The sequence below is a fragment of the Linepithema humile genome, chromosome 3 (genome assembly GCF_040581485.1).
Source record: "Linepithema humile isolate Giens D197 chromosome 3, Lhum_UNIL_v1.0, whole genome shotgun sequence".
In the NCBI taxonomy this organism is placed as follows: Eukaryota; Metazoa; Arthropoda; class Insecta; order Hymenoptera; family Formicidae; genus Linepithema; species Linepithema humile.
In genome coordinates, this window is record NC_090130.1 from 1,465,302 (window position 1) to 1,483,607 (window position 18,306).

Below are 18,306 nucleotides of genomic sequence, written 5' to 3' on the forward strand. Positions count from 1 at the left end.
TATCAGTTACAATAAATATATTAAATTTTATTCGACATTCTGGGCGCTATTTATTAAACAAATGCATATAATTGAGAACTTTGATATTTAATAAAATATTTTTTCTTTGTTAAAAATCTACATACCTGTTTAAATCATTTACACGCGGTAAAAAGTGATTATTCTTTGCAATATAAAAATACACAACTACAGTAATGTCTACATCAAATTGCTTGCAATCTGTTCTTGTGCAACAAAGCTTGGCTTTACAAAGCCAACTTTCTATATCATTCATGAAACCAAATCCTATCCGATTATTAAATGTGTATGTGTACACTCATATATTCCTTCTTTCCACATACAACATACAACTACTATTATTATCCACGCATGTATATAAAAATTAATCAAACTCTGATTTTGCACATATTAAAAATATATATGTTCTACACAATAATTGCTTATACAATGACAATTCTTACATTTGAACGTAGATATTGATTGTGAAACAGATATATTAGGTTAATAGTTTAATATAATTTAACATTCTCCTGCATGGATAAATTGACACATTATTGTATGTATTTATGTAAAGTAGGATTAAGTTCATATATTTGTTTGCAAAAATACTTAAATTAGAAACTTCATTATAAGTATTTTCCAATACAATTCAATTTATGTTAAATGTTATGTTATGAAAAATGGGAGACATAGAAAAATAAATAACATACATTTTTGTGAGAGATATATATTAAAACATATTATTAAATTCATCAAAGTACAAAATTGACATTACATAAGAAAAATAATTACATTAAAGAGTAAAATATGTAAATACACGAACATAAATGATTATTTCTAAATACTAGATTGAACAGATATCAATTATAATCGATTACTAGAATTGTCAACAAGTTATATTTTATTGACAAGGCAGGAATCTTGATCTTGACATGTACCTTTTAATGTAAAGGTAACAATCACAAAAAAAGGCAGTAATCATATTTCTCTATTCATTCCATAAAACCGATATCTATCATGATAAATAAAAATAAATGAAAAGAAGAATCTAGTTCAAGTCACCTGTGCTGGAGTCGCGTGTGTTATAGCAATTCGACTAGACGCATTAGTATGCAAATTAAAAACTATATATATATATTATACATTTTAATCTAAATTTTAAAAATATGAAACATTTTTCTCTGATATATATTCCACTATATACCAATCCCGAAAAAATACAAAAACTATTCTGCATTTTACATCGCAGATTACATCTCATTATATTATGCGTATATTAAATTAATATTAAAATAACTCTGCAATTTATGTATTTTAATTTGCACTAATGTACACTAATGTATCTAATCGAAATCGCTAGTTTTATTTTCACTGTTTTATTGCTGTGATTGGTATCTAATTTATTGGTGGATGAGCCAAAAATATATAAATAAAGTATCTTAAGTTAAGAGCTCATATTTATAAAACATTTTGTCATTTTATAAATATTAGATTATTCTCTCTTTGATCTCTTAAATCCGTTTTAGGCAGATCTTGTTCTTATACTCATACCAACAATATATCAATATTTTTTGATTATTCATATAATAATACAACTTTTTATCTTCATAAATCACATAGGGTTCAAAAAGTAATATTTGGTACTCGCTTTACTTAAATATTAATTGCAATAAATAACATAATCGGAATATGTAAAATATATATGCACACTTTACATTCTATAGTTTAAATAAAAAAGCATAACTATAGTAGTTCATCAGAGTTCAATGTCAAAATACAAAGTACACATATATTAAAATTTTATCTATATAATCTGTATTGCAGAAGCAATAAATGTTCGAATGAATTAAATAAGTAATCTTGTCAACATTTTTCATATCAAAATCATACGTTATTTTTTATATTAATATGAAATTAAACCCATTAAAATTGCTTAATATTTCACACGCGACATGGTAACTGATCTAACGCTTAAAATATCATCACTATCTAGAAATTTTATTTTCCCACATTTTCGTTCTTACTATAACCTATAATTTTTGTTATTTTGCGGCATTTGAATTACGACACAACTTATCCCTCTCCTCGGTTATGTCTATGGCAATTTTATTGATAAAAGGATGTCTGATCTTGCCATTAATCGCGACAAAAAACTCGTTTAGTTCTCCCGGAATATTATCTCTTTTCTCATATTCGTATGCTTGCATCAACAAATCCAGTCTATCCAAGTCTTTTACATATTGTGCCTCGGGAGATTCCTGCTTTTCATATTCCTAAATTTTAGAACAAGAAAAACATCGATAAAATATAATTAAAATGTCATTAAATTAGAAATTTTTTAATATTTTTACCCGAAACATTTGTAGTATTTCAGGTCCCTTATCACCAAGCAATTTACAAATGTCTTCCATAGCTTCATCTTCTCGCCTGTGTTTTTCATCTGGCGAAATACCACAGAAAGGTGTTATATCTCCCACAATGCATTCGGCTAGATCGTGAATTAAAGTCATTTGCATTATTCTGTAAATTAAAATACCATATTAATAAATTACTAATGTATCATTAATGACGGGATTTTTGAAAAGTAGTTATAAAATTCATGCCTTGTTAATACTTTATCTTACTTGGTTTTATCTAAATTTTCTTTCCCATCCACTAGAAATGATAACATTGCCATTCGATACATATGTCCAGCAATTGTCTCAGGTTCAGTTATATTCCGTTTCACCCATCCTTCTCTTTTCATATGCTGAAATATATATAAGCAGCATTTAAATTGAGATATGTTACATATACATATACTTATACTATTTTTTTATGTTTTAAAACTGTAAATTTTTAAATATATAAAAAACAATGTAGAAAATATAAATTTAAAGAGTATCAAGGCTTAAGAGCTAAAACTCATATTATCAGTAAAAGATCATTACATCAGTAAAAAATGCATACAATTTCTGGTTCATATTACCTCAACACATTGTAAACTTTTCACATTGATGAAGATTTAACCAAAGGTCGAAATGTTTGTAATTAATATCAGTATTAAATGCTTAAACAATATCAACCTAATCTAATCTGAGATTAATCAGAATATTTTTATATAGGTATCATTTAATAGCTTTAATTTGTTTTATTGTCATGCAGCTTTATAAATAATAAAAACACATCTTATTGTAAGGATTATTAAACATATGTTTTACAGGATCAATTTGCAGAAAAACAAATTTCTCTGTCTCTTCTATAGTTATTTAGGTGTCTCTATAAATCTGTATTTGGCAAATTATTAGTATCAATCATCTGATATATCAGTTAATACCAATTATTCAGAGTTGTAAAGCTTCAAAAGTGACCATTGATCCATTTAAACAAAGGAGAAACATAAAAGTTCAAACAAAATCAACAAAATAAAAGCAAAAAAACGCGCGTTTCTCAAACTCGCTATTTCAAATCATTATCGTTACGAGACAGTATGTAACCGCAATTTTGTATATACTTTCTATAAGGTTGGCAAATACAAGTGAGAAAGAATTTTTGTTGATAAATATCAACGTGTCACAAGATTTCTTTTTAGGACATTTATCTAACTTCGGAACAGTATTATTTTTTGTCATTATTGCCTCTTATTCTTTCAATATTACATTATAGTTTTCACCGAAAGTTTCAAATAAAAGTGTCATAACTAATACTTTGCATAATCATGTCTTTTGCCCATGTACTAATAGCACGAGGTCATTTGTACTTCTAAATATATAAACATAAAAATGATTTAAAAATAAATGTATTGTCACTCACTTTTAGTCGGCCAACCAATTCCATGAATTCTTGCAGATTCTTTGTGTCTTGCATTGTAACTTGAAATCCGCGTCACTGTCAACTGCACCCTGATTGTAACTGTCCGTAACCAAGATGATCACTACAAAATATTAGGGTTAAGTTAGGTTAGATAAAATCCTAGCTAGTAGGTTTTTTAACTCTGATATATTCCGCCACATGGTGCTACAATCGCCTCTAGTTTTTTAGTTTTGCCATATTTTGTTAGAAGGCGCTATAATCGCCGGTAGATTTCTTTCAGTTCCGCTATACTACGCTTAGGCGGCGCTGCAATCTGAAGTAGGCACTGAATAACGATGCGGACCGAGAGAGAACCACAAGGTGGGGCTAGCTATCTTTCTACGTACAGTCAAGTTCAAAACTTTTGACTGTTGTTTGGCGGAGTAGTTACAATGGCGCTTAGGGTTAATTGTTCATAAAATTTTTCTTTGGCGCGCATTCATCGAGCTGTAAAAAGACGATAAAATCTATTTTTAAGGAACGGTTGAAAGTCATGGTTTGGGTCGACCGAAATTTCGGTCACACAGAAATGATTTCGTGTGCTGCTTACGCGCAACGAAATGTCTGCGATTATGAGTTATTCCGTGTCATTGTTTTATCTCAGTTCGCTCTATTTGGCATGCGACGGTGTAAGCGAATCTTTGCGGAAAATGCGTAAGTGCGAAATGTTGTTTATCTTGCACGTAGATTTTCCAGTTAGAATCGACATGATAATTCACAATTTATTAAAAAAAAGTTCGTAATGCTATGATCTGTGAAACAAGATTTGTGAACTTTGATAGCTAAATATTAATTCAAAACAACAAAATAATAAAAATTAATTAAACTCAATGTTAAGAATAAAATTTTACAAATATTGTAAACATTTTTTAATTAAAATATTTTTCAGTTTTTTTTACATATTTGTCTTTTAAATGAGCTAATAATGTGGAACTTTAAAGTGAGTGAAATTGTACGTGCATAACGATAAGTGAAATATAATATATTCAATATTTTCATACCTAATGCAATTTTTAGCCGTGATTGAGGCCAATGTCACCAGTGACGATGTGACGGAAACACAGCACACAACTTGCAAAATTGCAACGGAAGATGTGGTCGCAAACGCGCGTGCCACTGTTACAACAGTACTCACCGGAGGTTGTAAAGCTAGTGAGTCGAAATTAAGATTAGTATATTAATAAATTAGCAATTTGATGCATTGATTCTAAAGATCACTATACATAAATTTTTCATAGTATACACAATATATATATATTTTTTTGACGTAGCGCCAAACTTTTAAATAAGAAAAAACCAAAAATTATTTTAATTATTTTTAATTTTGCTAGATATTGTGCGTTTAAATTTTTAAGCTTCATGATTTTCCACAGGCCAGCTGAATATCAGATAATTCAACGAGTATATTAGATAATGCAAAAATTAGCTGATAATAAATATACAAAATTTCACATCTTCTTTGACCTAATAAAATTGTAAATTCAAATAAAGACAATTGTTTCTACATATTTAATGCAAAATTAAACTTTAGAAGATCGATTACATTTTTTTATTGGGATAAAGATAAGCCTACTCATGTACAAAAAGTTAATAATTGTTTATAAAAACGTATGCTTTCAGAAACAATGGACGAAAAATTTGCGAATCTAGAAGAAAAGTTGATCAAGGAATTTGCGGATATTAAATGGTTACTTTACAACATTTTGGAACAGCAGTCAGATCATTTGAAGAATGTACAAAATGCTAATCTTTACGATGAAATATCCAATAATCAGTTGTCTCCGAGGCAAGGTGAAATCGACAAATTTAACAACACCGTGCAGAACTTATCAACGTCGAGCGGTTAGTACAATCATTATGAATTGACACAAAAATATATTTAGAAAAATAAAATAATTCCATATAATCCCGTATAATTTCATATTTTCAAAACAATTCTTAATTCGAAACGCGTTTATTGGCGCACAGTTTATAATAGCAATAGTCTGAAGTTAACTTTACGCTTTCAGCTGAAGGTAGAGTAGTTCTTCAGCAACTGGGAGACCTGAAGTTCTCAAAACTTTGCAAGTGCCTTTGCTATGAGTCGCATTCTATCCTATAACTCATATAAGATTGACATTAATTGTACGCAAATGGATTTACTACCGAACCGATAACCAATTTTATAGCCATTAGCATTAAACGTGCAGTTTCAACCATAATTGAAAGAAAATGCATATTCTAGTATTTTTGTATTGATTATTAAAATGTATCGTCAAATCTCTGAAAAGTAGATTCACCATGAAAAGAATATTCATCATGTTGCAAAAAAATCTTGTGTGAAATCTTCCTTGAAATTTAAATTTTAACTAAGACTGTTATTTAATGCAAACTTTTATATTTTAAATTGAACGTTATTATCACCAAAATTTGTATTATAATTTTGAACGAACAAACAGCTTTTGTAATTTGATTGCATTTTAAAAGCTTAAAGTTTGCGGAAATTTTAATAATTTTATTTTCAATTGTTTATAACATACATGTGAAACATATGAAACTGCATAATTCATTTTCTAGGAACTTAAGAATAAGCACATTGCGTAACATGATATTTTAACTTTGTGTGTTATTGCATATGTATGCTGTTCTAGAATTACGACCAAAAATATAAACGCGGATTTTGCACGTGTAGAAGTCTTGCGCTTCTTGCATAATATGCATTGTTACTTCGGAGCCTAAGCTAAGCATTCGTATGTAAGAGATGTGTGGTTTTATGCAAATGGATCTGTTGACGTGTTGTGGAGAGCTCGCCTTGTCCAAGGAATGACAAAGCAGTAGCTTAGTCGGGATAAACATGATTCTACTGTAATGAATAGTTCAACGAAATACCCAGATTTATTTCCAGTACATGATTAACTGTGTTACATTTATGTAGGTAGAAGTATTATGTGATCTAACCACGGTGAAATGCGTAAAACCTATAATATTATTAATGCTAAGCTCGGTTATTGCATTATAAAGTAGCTTTTAAATGAACAAATATTTAATATTGAATTAATTAATTTTTGACATTAAATATCTTTGTTGTTAATTCTCGAATTACATGTTGGAGCAGCGCATTTCAAATTGATTGAAACACGAGATTTCGTCGTTTATGAAGCTTACCTTGTCAACTAGTAATTTTCAATCCTGTAATTAGCTTTGCAATTAGAGCTTTCGTCAAAGCTCCCGATGTCTTTCGAAGAAAAAGATCGATTTTAAATGCATCAAAGAATGCATCATTTTATATTACAGAAATCACAAATTATATTCTACACTTTCTACAAAAAGATAATATATTGATGAAAGTGGAATAAAAGTAACAATCGTGAGAATAAAGGGCAAAAATGAAAAAAAATATACTGATAAATTACTTTTATTTCAGATTCGGCGCGTGCGTTTGTTTATTATTGGCGAGTGAAAAATTTCGACGAGATGCTGGCCAGCTGGCAAACCGGCCGTTCAATGCGCAGCGTGACCTTTCATGCGGGTCGAAGCGGTTATGCCATGTATCTAAGAATTACACCGAAATATTTTCCTGACGGTACAGTCTTCGTGGGGGTCGGATTAAGCCGCGGCCGTTATGACTCCATTCTTGCGTGGCCATTTCCGCATAGGATCCGCCTCGAGGTAAAAGTATGACGATTAAAGTCAAGTTAAGCAATCGCGTAAATAAATTGGTGACCCAACCAAGTAAAATAAAGTTTCGCAGGGATTTCCGGGACACGTGTAATACAATTGCGAAATACAAAAGTGGATCTGTGGGCGAGCGATCTTTCAGTAAAAAGACGAAAAACATTATGCCGAAATGCCGTATCGAATCATAGCTGCGTAACGAACGCTGCCGAAAGAAACTTTTTAATGCAATCGGTGCTTTCAAAATTTAAAAGTTTAGCTATATACGATTTGCCACTTGGATTTTGCAAACAAAATTTTTTATGTCATGGAGTGGTTCTTATTTTTTTTCTTTTTTGTCAAGTATATTATATAAATAATTTTAGCTAATTAGAAATTTTAACTTTTTTGTTGTTTATTACTATGCCAGTTTCCGGAATATTTTACACAAGAAACATTTAATTGTTTATATATATGAAAACAGATTGAATAAAAATACTTTTTTTATAACATATTCCATAACTTTCAACTATTGTTTAAATTTTCAAATATTTTTTTCTAATTTTACAAAAAAAGAAAATTATTTATAAATGAATAAAAAATGAGCAATGTTAAAAATGGTAAAGTTATAAATAAAATATATAATAATTAAAAATATTTTGACAATATAATTTTGTAATTAGATAAAGGATAAATTCTCAATAATGACTATCTGTAGAAAACAAACATTTTCTAATGTATTTGTACTGTTTAGATTTCATCATTTTACGCTGTTATTAATGATTTATTTATTTATATTAATGTATGATACGATTCGACAGTTTCTGGATCAATCTCTGGAAGAGGTGCGCGTGGATCGACGATCTCGAATTTGGGATCCGGCTACACTTTGCACGGATAATTTCTGGAATAAACCCGTAGCAGAGACGGACAATCCGGAATGCGTCGGACTGAGTATTCCCAGACGTGTTGTTTTATCAAAATCACCATCAGCTACATTTCAGAGATATTCAAGGAATACCAGGTATATGTGGAATGGAGGTATATTAATAAAACTTATTATTTATTTATAGATTATTTGTAGATTATATGTATATGAGAGGGTGAAAGCCATAGTGGTGTAAGTTAAATTTTTTTTTAAATTAACTGAGTGAATAGATTTGTACAAAGTATAAATTGCATTTATGCACTCAGAATCAATTTAAAAAAAAAAAACTTGACTTATATTACTATACTTTCACTCCCACATGTATACATATATATTAGATGGCTATCAGAATACGTTATTTATTATGCAATACTTTTACCATTGTTGATAAATAAAATACATATATATTATAATTTGAGGAAAAAAATTGAAAGAATGAAATGATTAATCAGTTAATATTTTGGATATTATTTAACTAGATATAACAGGTTTTATAGAATTTATTGAACAAACCAGGTTTAATTCAATAATCATTTAGAAAATATAGCTTAAAGTTACTAACAAATTAATTATGATTTCATAGAGGATAAGATACAAATAAATACAAAACTATTAATTAAGATGTTCTTATAAATAAATGAGTAAAAATTTTTAAGCTAATTCTAACTAACACTAATATTATAATGATTATATTTTCATATAATTCTTTGTGAATAAGTGAATAATACATACATGACGATAAAATTTTCATCGAAGTTGTATATAAAATAAAATGTAATCATACAATATTATACATCTTTCATTTACATTTATATTCGTTTAATTATACGATAAGTGAAAATAAGTAATCGTATCAAGGCATGGACGCCATAAAGTGAATAAAAGGAAATTCAATCTTTCAATTACATTTCTGAAAGAAGAAAAGTTTTTCCATTAAAATAATATAATTTTATTAACGTAATGTTTTATCATATGTTGGAATTGGAAATAAATTTTATAATGCGTACATTTAGAATTAAAAAAGTACATATAATTTAAAAAAATTTATAAAATATATATAATAAAAATATCTGTTGATAAAAAACTCTTTGGCGGCGTCCATGCGTCAAGTTGTGTCCGTCAAAATTAGCTTTCCAGCGTGTCGCGTAGAGGCATTTGATTTGAAAGATAAACCTGTGGCATTTGATGTAATCGGTTATCGTATTCTTCACGATCGATCGCGTTCCAATTGTTTTGTTTTACGGCATTCAGCAGTGCTCTGTATAACGAAATCGGAAGTCGGACGTTGTCGCTTGTCACATGAAAGTCCTGCAAGTCCCGTAGAGTGGAAATACGTGCTCTTTTTTTCTTGTCTCTTTTTTCTTCCGCAACAAATCTGCCACATCCTACGAGATATAAAAAATGCTTTGTTAATCATATTTTTTTTTATAATATGGAGAATATTGTTAATTATTATAAAAAATATAAATCATTACTCTTACCTGTAAAAGCATTGCAAAATGGTCTTTTCGGCTTGATTGTCTTCTCCGTCGTAAGGGTATTTAGAAGCTGACGTTCGAACTGCAAAAGTGAATTCTGCCCACGCGTTTTTATTAGAATTTTATCTTTTAAAATTGTGAGGTTAAATTATAATATAAATTAAAATTCATGCAGAATATCTTTATTTATTTGTTATTCTATTATGATCAAGATATATATATATTTACATAATTTTTATTTTACAAAAAATCCCACTTATATTTTTAATCGTATTTTATTAAATTTTGAAGATTTTTAAATATTTTTATTTAATAATTAATTTTTATAAAATATGTTTGTAAAACAGATAGTTGTATTTTTAATAAATTTATAAATATTTAGTTTTATCTTCAATTTATAAAACAAAAATCAACATCAAAGCAATATTCAAACTAAAAAATAAATTAAAATATTAAGAAAAATATTAATAATATTAAAAATATAAAGAAAACTATTAAAATATATATTTTTTGTACCTTATCTCCCAAAACCTCGGTATTTGCCACCTTCAGTAGACACATACAAGCCAGCGTACAGCAGAGGTATTCTGTAATCTGCGGGACGAAACAAGGAGTTAACAGGGTTAAAAGAAAAGCTCTTTAGACACATTTCGTAATCGACATCCATGCTGATATAAGCACAGATGATGTAATAAAAATAATGACAGCCAATGTACGATCTGAACGATTTGCAACAAATATCCTCGTTATATAAGCATTGTACAGAGCTCATAAATCCGACGAGGCTGCTTTAAGCTGCTTAAGCGCTTCAGATCAATTTTGTACTATGACTAATTAACAATTAGCGAAATTGTACCGTTATTTGCCACATCGTACAGAATGCATTTAAGTTTGCTTAATTAATATAGCAGAAAAAAATTGAGAAACGATTTTTCACGTATCAACGACGTATCTTTTAATGTAATACGCTTTACAGTGAGCTACTATTAGTTTGTATAGGATAAAAAAAATAAAAATTAGGTCATTGTTTGTAGCACACATATGTACAGTTGTTCCTATAAAAACTGTCGGAAATATTTGCTATTTGTTAGTGGAAACGTCAACATGCATACGTTGCATATTTTTCTAAAAACATTTGGTATATCTGTAAAATATATTTAGTTTTATTATTTACATATCTTTTAATATTAGTTTATCTTACTCATATTTTTGTTAGAGTACATTATATGTCAATTTTAAATGCTGAAATGTTAACAAGTTTTCAGTTAACATTAAAAAGCAAAATTTTACTACTCTATGTTGTGAAAAACTAACGCATTTGGATTTTTTAATTTTTTTATTCTATATATAAAATTGATTGATATTTACTCATAAATTTATGAAAATAATTAATTTACTATTGCATAAGTTAATATTTTTTATATTTATTTGAAAAAAATGACAGTTTTAGCTATCAAAGAACTTGTAGCTGTTACACATGCAAACATTCAAAGTAGAATTAAATTATTCTATAAACATACAAACTCTATTGCACACATTTAACATCCCATAAAACGCAAATAAATTGATGAATTTTTTATCAGATAAGAGACGATCTTTTCATATTACTTTTTAATAAATATAAAAAATTTTATTTCTACATTTATAATAAAATAGTGTGCAGTCTTTATGTAAAATAGTGTGCAGTCTTTATGTAAATCGATATATGTCAAAATATGTGTTAAACATTCTTAGGGAAACGCATATATAAAAAATGATATAATTAAATGATAATTTAAACAATTTTCAACGTTTCAGCATTAAGTAAAATTAATATAATCTTAATAATCATATACAATATCAAATTTATCATTTTTATATACTGAAAAAATCAAATGCACAACTAACCTTCATATTGAGATTTTTTTCAAGTCAAGCAGTTCCAAGGATCTTTAGATTCTTCAAGATGCACCCGTGAAGCAACACTTTTTGAAAGAAGTTACGTCTTTAATAAATTACAGGACGTGCCTGTTCACTCAGAGTTTGCCGCGCGCGGTTGAAGCCGTGGCTTCTCCCTCTCGTTTGAGGGGTGAAATTGCGCGGCCGCTCTTCAAATACGAGCCCCACCAATTCCTCCCCCCATTGCGGTAAGCGTCACAGAGGTAAATGCAAGCGACTGGAGAACGCATGACCGCAAGGGCGCAGGCGACGATCGTATTTCACACTTCAAAACACCCTTCTTCATTAGGACAGGATATTTTCGGATTCGCAATTTCGTGGACGACTTGTGAAATACTCACCCGTTTAATCCTTGCGAAACAATCTTCTTTATCGTTCAATTTTGCTGGACAAAAGTACACGTAGAAACTCTGCACGGCAGGGCGTGGCCAAAGATTTTTACTTTATTATATCTGTAATAAAAATAAGTAAGTGGAAGATGACATGCAAATAACAACATAATAGTTTCCCTATAATTTTATTAAAATATAATTGTTATATTAATTTGTGCCTCCCTAATTTTTTTTATTTCGATTTTTTAGCAATTTAAATACATTATACATTTTTATTTTATATTTATAAATATATATTACATATTTATAAATTGTAATAAAATTTTTAACTCTTTAAATCTTTATTATAATATTAATTCAATTATTTTTACAGTATTAACAAAGTTATACGAAGCTGCAGAATATGTAATTTTAAAAGATATTTTGCATTTCTTCTACAGAAAATTTGTTTGCATAACACTTAAGTTTGTATAATTCTATGGAGATTATTATAACTGTACTCCAATTCCGTGACCGTTCATGAGGTATGCATCTTACGCAGTTGGACAGATTCAGTACATGTTACCCCTTAAGATCCACGGATCATAAGTTGTCATGGGTCACGCGGTTTAATAGCGGCTTCAACAGTATATTGACAGCAACGAAATACCAACTATTTTAGTGCGCGTAACGCTCGCGAGGGAATTCTCGTTCTAGCACTTCGTTATGATACTAATTGGTTGCAAATTGCGGAAGAATTCGATACGCATCATCCAAATCCACTGTAATATAATTGATTGATATTTTTGACGTTACATACAGTTCGTAGAAATTGGACGATATCTCGATAGCATTTGCAAAACAAAAATTGACGCCTACTATATAAATGGTCGAGACCAATATGCGATGTGTTAATTATTTTATGAAACATGTTTTTTTTTATTTAAAAAACGCGCAATTACAAATAAAATACTATACTGCAAAAATATTATTTTTCTCAGATTTTCCATCTTTTGTTTAATCCCAATTCGATTTCTATCTCCAACATGTTTGGCACAGTCAAAATTTTCATTATATACATAATAATAAAATATACAGAATACTGTTTTGATTGTGTTAAAGTTTAATAACAAATTTTTTGAACTATTTTGGGGTCTATCTATCTATTTTTATTAATTTTTTTCAATATCTATTTTTCACAAATATCGAAATATCAATTGCACATAGGCATGAGTTAAGTAATTAAAACTCGAGGACATTTTGCGACTAAATTTTTGCTCTTGTCAGTAGATTACTTTTCGTTAACATTTAATGGATTTGTTGTATTTATGAAATTTTTATTCAAAGTTTAATTATTGATATATTTAATATTAAAAAATTTCACGAATAACGAACTTTTTTAGGCATCAATTAACTGCGAAAAACGAAGCATTGCACGGAAATTCTTCTCACGAAAATTGACTCAAAATTATCAAAGAGACTGTCTTTAAAATTTAAAACGCTTGAAATGAAACATCCTGCATGCATATAAATAACATCATAAATGATGACCCACGTTTCACATACGACAAATTAACGCTAAAACGAAATAGTTAACAGGTAACATTTATTTTCGAATTTTTATGATTAAATCAATTCTCTACACTGTTCGTATTACTGTATTATGTTATAATACTATATTAAATGTTACATCGTAAATAGAAATAATCTTTGTAACACATTGATTGCCATAAACTTTACAAATAGAATTTTTCAAACAATTACAACGAAGTGTTCAATCTTACATATATATTGTATACGTCGTTATATCATTTATATTTAGGATAAATTAAATTAAAAAATGGAGCATTTGCGCAAAGAGCTATAAGTGAGAATTAAAAATAAAAGATGTCTAACATCGAGATGAACACACAAAATAACGATGATTATTTTATTTCAGCTTTATGTGAATGATGGAGCAATGCAAACACATCCTCTTTCTCTAGCATTTCACACGCGCATTGATTTATTGCTTATTTATGCACAACAAACGAGAATCTGAATTATGCAGCCGAGATCGAGTGCAAGGCGATCGAGATCGGGGATTAGTGTCGATTAAATCGGTGCCAGGAAGTATAGCAGGCAGGTCGGCCGATAAGAGTCTCTCATGTAAGAATCGCAGAAAAAAGCAGCTGGAGTTAAGTACTTACACCGTTCTCACATCAGAACCCGCTGAGCTATTAGGTCATTCAACCTGGTCTGCTAGTATCTATTTTTTCTCTCTCTTTTGCCAACGTTCAAATTTCCGACTATTTATCTGGCGCGACGATAAACGTTCGGAAACTTTCAAAAAAATTAACCGGCAGGAAAAGAACGATAAACTGTAACTAAAAGCTGAATTGAAAAACATAAAGATCTATAAATAAAACATTTCGATTTTTAATTCTACGCTAAATACAAATACTGACATTAGATTAACGCGAAACAGTAAATCGTACGCTGCTTGTAGCTACCGTATAATACACTTATGAATAAGAGATGCGTCTTATGCAAAATACCGAACGTGTAACCGTCTCGCATAAAAGAAGATAAATACGTTTATAGTCTGTGTTTATATGCACGAGTACGATGATTCTCATGGCAACAATTCTCAAAGCATTCATACATAATAGCTATTGTTTAAATGAATGCTGAATTTATGAGAATGCAGAATATTAAAAGATTATAAGATTTCAGAAGAATATCAACATATTAATTAAATAATGTTAATATTTAATGTTAATATTTAATGTTAACATTAATTTTTTAAATTTAAAATATTAAATTTTTTTCAAGATTAATTTTTGCCAACATAAATAAATAAATCGAGAAATATAGAAAGAGACTGCAGAATTCTAGAAGCACTTTTTAATTTTAGAGAAAATTTTATAGCATTGTAAAATAAATTATTTTGAACTTTTCTTAAATTTATTTTTAAAAGGAACATAAGAGCAAGAAACGACTTATATATATATTAAAATATAACATTTTTTTGAATTATATATAATTTTTTTTGTATTATTATAAAACTCATATATATTATAATATTAATAATTGTAGATGTTTCTTCAAGACAGGAATGGCAATACAATATTAACATCCCACCTTCCATAATAGCCCGGATAGCTCAGTCGGTAGAGCATCAGACTTTTAATCTGAGGGTCCAGGGTTCGAGTCCCTGTTCGGGCGTATTATTTTTTGTTAAGGAATTATTAATCAGGTATGTTTTTTTTTCATATGAATAATAATTACATATGTAGAGTTCACTTTTTAATTTAATTTATCAACAATCAGTATCCAAAATATTATATAAATACTTAATCAAAGATATGAAAAATATTATGAAGTATATACATATCTTTATTATATTTATTTAAATATAAACAAGAAAATGCTGCGTAAAATTATTTTGCAAAAATTATTGCTGCGTAAAAAATTTTATATTTTATTTATTTCGAGCTTTGTACATTTTATCTTTATTTTTTATCGATATACGATCTTATTTCAAATATTTTGTACTATACATATACTGTTTTACTTATCACTGTTGCAAAACATGTTCTTAGAAGTATTGAGCAGTTTATCTTTAAAACATAACTTTTGGTTGAAAAATCATTATAAAAGCTTATATAGTATAATAGTAATGAAAAGTTTGATATGAACAAAGTTTGATATAAACAAATTGCATACATAAAAAATAATTGATAAAAACATAGAAAATATATGAAAGAAGCAATTATGAAATAATTGGAATGACATATAAGAGGCAAGACAAAAATTGATTACAAAAAAAGATAATTGAGAATCCTCCCTCTGATAGTATTATCTATAACTAGATATAGTTATTGCCCAAAAAAAAAAAAAAAAAAAAAAAAAAAGACAAGTTATACTTTGACATATGTACATCAAATTTTTTCGATGTTTGCACTTTGTTCCTTTACACTGCCATCCGGCATACCAAAGAAAACTTTTTCGACCATATTTATAAATAGACCAGTTTCTATGACTCCAGGTATCAGAGATATTTCCTCATTAATTTTTCTCCAATTACGTAACTCTTGCGGAAAGTGCCAGTCCAAAATAAAATTACCATTATCCGTTATAACTGGACCCTGCAAATAAATAAATTATCTACCTGACATTCACACACACATTAATTGAATTAGTAACAAACTAATGCAAATATGTTCTTACAGCTTTTGACAGGGCCATTCTGAGTTTTGCTACTCCTCCATACATGTCCACAATTTTACATTGAACCGGCACATAAGCCATAGGAAGTACTTCAATGGGAATTCCCTTCTTGTATCGGTCACCAAGATGTTGTGAATTTTTCCTGAAATACACAGACAATTGTAAAAGGGAAGTATTTGATGATTAAGGTAAAAATCATATACTTACGAATAGTCTGCTATGATAATAAACTGCTTGGCACAGGAAGCAACAATTTTTTCTTGTAATAAACATCCACCACCACCTTTGATGAGATTCATTTCCGCATCAACTTCATCTGCTCCATCGATTGTACAGTCCAGCTATATTAATGTCACAAGTTTATAAATATTTAATGTAATAAGGAAATAATATGTATAAGGGGAGTATGTTTAAGAATTACCTTTGGATATGTTTCTAAGTCACCTAAGGTTAAATGATTATCTAATATAAGTTGACGAGCTTGGAACGATGTAGGGATACAGACTACATTAAGTCCTTCGGTCTTAACACGTTCGGCTGAAAATAATATTCTTGTAAGAGTCTATAAAATATTTTTGAGAGTATAAGCTGATATATTTATAAAATGCTTCAATGTAACAAAGATACATTTTACAAATTTTAAAGACCAAGATATTATTTTAAATTATACAAAAACCTCAGTTTAACAAGTGGAATTTTTTATAATAGAATAAGAGTAAAAAAATATGCTAATGTTATTGATGCAAAGGTCAAAGGTTGATTCAGTCACATGTGTCTTTTAGTAAAACAATCCAGAGAGATAAAATGCATAAAACATACTGTAATATCAAAGTTTAAATTTTAAAATTAAATTAGTAGTAGAAAAATAATTCTTTACCAACTATCAGCAGTAACGCGTTGCTACAGTTATACGGTCATTTATTTTGAAAATGGCTTTATTACAAGAAAATGGATTTTCCTTGTATACATGTTCTTTTTATAGACACACATTTGTGTATAGAAAATTTAATATAAAAGCACTAATGCCTTTATACAGATTTATGGAAACTTTATACAATTTTATTAATATAACTCAGTGTTCTCTACGAAGAATGAAGATTTCAAAACAGTACTAAAAGAATTCAATGGAAATTTTCTAAATATTTATATAAAATAATCTCCGAATAACGTGATAAAAAAATAGTTATTACCGAGTCTGTCGACAGCATAAACTATAGTGGATCCGCTACCAATTCCAATGACAGAGTTATTCTGAAAAATGACTTACTGAGATTAATATAACCTCCAATAACTACTCAATATGCTTTTTCTTAAATCAATCTACCTGGACATAATCGTTGACGGCTTTGCAAGCTGCAATTTTCTTAGCACTTTCGAACGGTCCCATTTTTAACAAACTTTCAGGAACACTGTGCAACAATCTCGTCGCTATTCGAACGAACGAGTGGATCATGTACACGCTGACGTTTTTCTAAATTATCTCTACTGTCTCATATACAAGATACAACAGCTAAAGATGTATACATACATTTTAATTATTATTTTAGCATGTACGAATGGGTGTTTGATTCGGAATTAATTTTTCAGAATATCAATCTTTCGTTTAAAAAGATTAATTTTTAAAACTAGATTCGATTTTAATACAAATCGATTTTTAAAGATAGTTAAGATGAAATACACGAGGAGCCGATAGATATTGCGCGTGCGCTTATACGCGCGGGATGCTTGGAAACGTGGAAACGATAATCAATGGTAAGCAAAGAGTTTTTAAGAATCATCACAATAATATTTAAATTAATATTTTACTATGAATGATTCAATATCAATAAATCGACATTAACGCATAGAAACAGGGTAATATGAAATCATACAAATTAATCAATTGTTAATATTAATTATAATGGTAGAATACATTGGCAGAAAGATTTTTTTGTGTGATTTCTAAACACATTTCATACGCTTGTTATATTAATGG

General features: G+C 28.8%; 4 protein-coding genes and 1 non-coding gene across 7 annotated transcripts; 2 read left to right on the forward strand and 3 right to left on the reverse strand.

Moving 5' to 3' along the window:
• Positions 1-711: 711 nt before the first annotated feature.
• LOC105676628 (5'-deoxynucleotidase HDDC2) lies at positions 712-3,953 on the reverse strand. Its single transcript, XM_012374672.2, has 4 exons — positions 3,793-3,953; positions 2,625-2,749; positions 2,352-2,520; positions 712-2,273 (listed from the first exon to the last, which is right to left on the reverse strand). The coding sequence occupies exons 1-4, from the start codon at positions 3,844-3,846 to the stop codon at positions 2,043-2,045; spliced, it is 579 nt and encodes a 192-aa protein (XP_012230095.1). The 5' UTR covers positions 3,847-3,953; the 3' UTR covers positions 712-2,042.
• A 92-nt stretch (positions 3,954-4,045) lies between these two features.
• LOC105676626 (TNF receptor-associated factor 6) lies at positions 4,046-9,180 on the forward strand. Its single transcript, XM_012374671.2, has 5 exons — positions 4,046-4,485; positions 4,849-4,983; positions 5,452-5,673; positions 7,235-7,479; positions 8,286-9,180. Exons 1-5 carry the CDS (start codon positions 4,392-4,394, stop codon positions 8,535-8,537), a joined length of 948 nt encoding a protein of 315 aa, XP_012230094.2. The 5' UTR covers positions 4,046-4,391; the 3' UTR covers positions 8,538-9,180.
• LOC105676282 (uncharacterized) lies at positions 9,134-13,023 on the reverse strand. Of its 3 annotated transcripts, none has more exons than XM_067351313.1 (6): positions 12,641-13,023; positions 12,150-12,260; positions 11,758-12,073; positions 10,387-10,464; positions 9,874-9,967; positions 9,134-9,777 (listed from the first exon to the last, which is right to left on the reverse strand). In XM_067351313.1, exons 3-6 carry the CDS (start codon positions 11,761-11,763, stop codon positions 9,518-9,520), a joined length of 438 nt encoding a protein of 145 aa, XP_067207414.1. In that variant the 5' UTR covers positions 11,764-12,073; positions 12,150-12,260; positions 12,641-13,023; the 3' UTR covers positions 9,134-9,517. The 3 variants fall into 3 exon arrangements, with proteins under 3 accessions (XP_067207414.1, XP_067207416.1, XP_067207415.1); XM_067351315.1 differs by having other exon boundaries at positions 12,636-13,023; XM_067351314.1 differs by having other exon boundaries at positions 11,758-12,260; positions 12,636-13,023.
• A 2,230-nt stretch (positions 13,024-15,253) lies between these two features.
• TRNAK-UUU (transfer RNA lysine (anticodon UUU)) lies at positions 15,254-15,326 on the forward strand. Its single transcript has one exon. It is a non-coding gene; the product is annotated as a tRNA-Lys (tRNA).
• Positions 15,327-15,555: 229 nt separating this feature from the next.
• Positions 15,556-17,960, reverse strand: Rpi (Ribose-5-phosphate isomerase). Its single transcript, XM_012374009.2, has 6 exons — positions 17,656-17,960; positions 17,522-17,582; positions 16,753-16,868; positions 16,539-16,672; positions 16,332-16,473; positions 15,556-16,249 (listed from the first exon to the last, which is right to left on the reverse strand). Exons 1-6 carry the CDS (start codon positions 17,782-17,784, stop codon positions 16,043-16,045), a joined length of 789 nt encoding a protein of 262 aa, XP_012229432.1. The 5' UTR covers positions 17,785-17,960; the 3' UTR covers positions 15,556-16,042.
• Positions 17,961-18,306: the final 346 nt, after the last annotated feature.

Bases quoted from the DNA above. Each gene is read 5' to 3' on its own strand.
- LOC105676628 (XM_012374672.2), bottom strand. From the start codon at position 3,846: ATGCAAGACACAAAGAATCTGCAAGAATTCATGGAATTGGTTGGCCGA. The intron at 2,521-2,624 runs GTAAGATAAAGT...TTTAATTTACAG, and splicing joins GAAAATTTAGATAAAACCAA to AATAATGCAAATGACTTTAA. The intron at 2,274-2,351 runs GTAAAAATATTA...TCTAAAATTTAG, and splicing joins AAATACTACAAATGTTTCGG to GAATATGAAAAGCAGGAATC.
- LOC105676626 (XM_012374671.2), top strand. From the start codon at position 4,392: ATGTCTGCGATTATGAGTTATTCCGTGTCATTGTTTTATCTCAGTTCG. The intron at 4,486-4,848 runs GTAAGTGCGAAA...TGCAATTTTTAG, and splicing joins CGAATCTTTGCGGAAAATGC to CCGTGATTGAGGCCAATGTC. The intron at 4,984-5,451 runs GTGAGTCGAAAT...GTATGCTTTCAG, and splicing joins CACCGGAGGTTGTAAAGCTA to AAACAATGGACGAAAAATTT.
- LOC105676282 (XM_067351313.1), bottom strand. The intron at 9,968-10,386 runs GTACAAAAAATA...ACGCGTGGGCAG, and splicing joins CCGAGGTTTTGGGAGATAAG to AATTCACTTTTGCAGTTCGA. The intron at 9,778-9,873 runs GTAAGAGTAATG...TATATCTCGTAG, and splicing joins ATTTTGCAATGCTTTTACAG to GATGTGGCAGATTTGTTGCG.
- Rpi (XM_012374009.2), bottom strand. From the start codon at position 17,784: ATGATCCACTCGTTCGTTCGAATAGCGACGAGATTGTTGCACAGTGTT. The intron at 16,673-16,752 runs GTAATTCTTAAA...ACATTAATATAG, and splicing joins ACTTAGAAACATATCCAAAG to CTGGACTGTACAATCGATGG. The intron at 16,250-16,331 runs GTAAGAACATAT...ATTTATTTGCAG, and splicing joins GAATGGCCCTGTCAAAAGCT to GGTCCAGTTATAACGGATAA.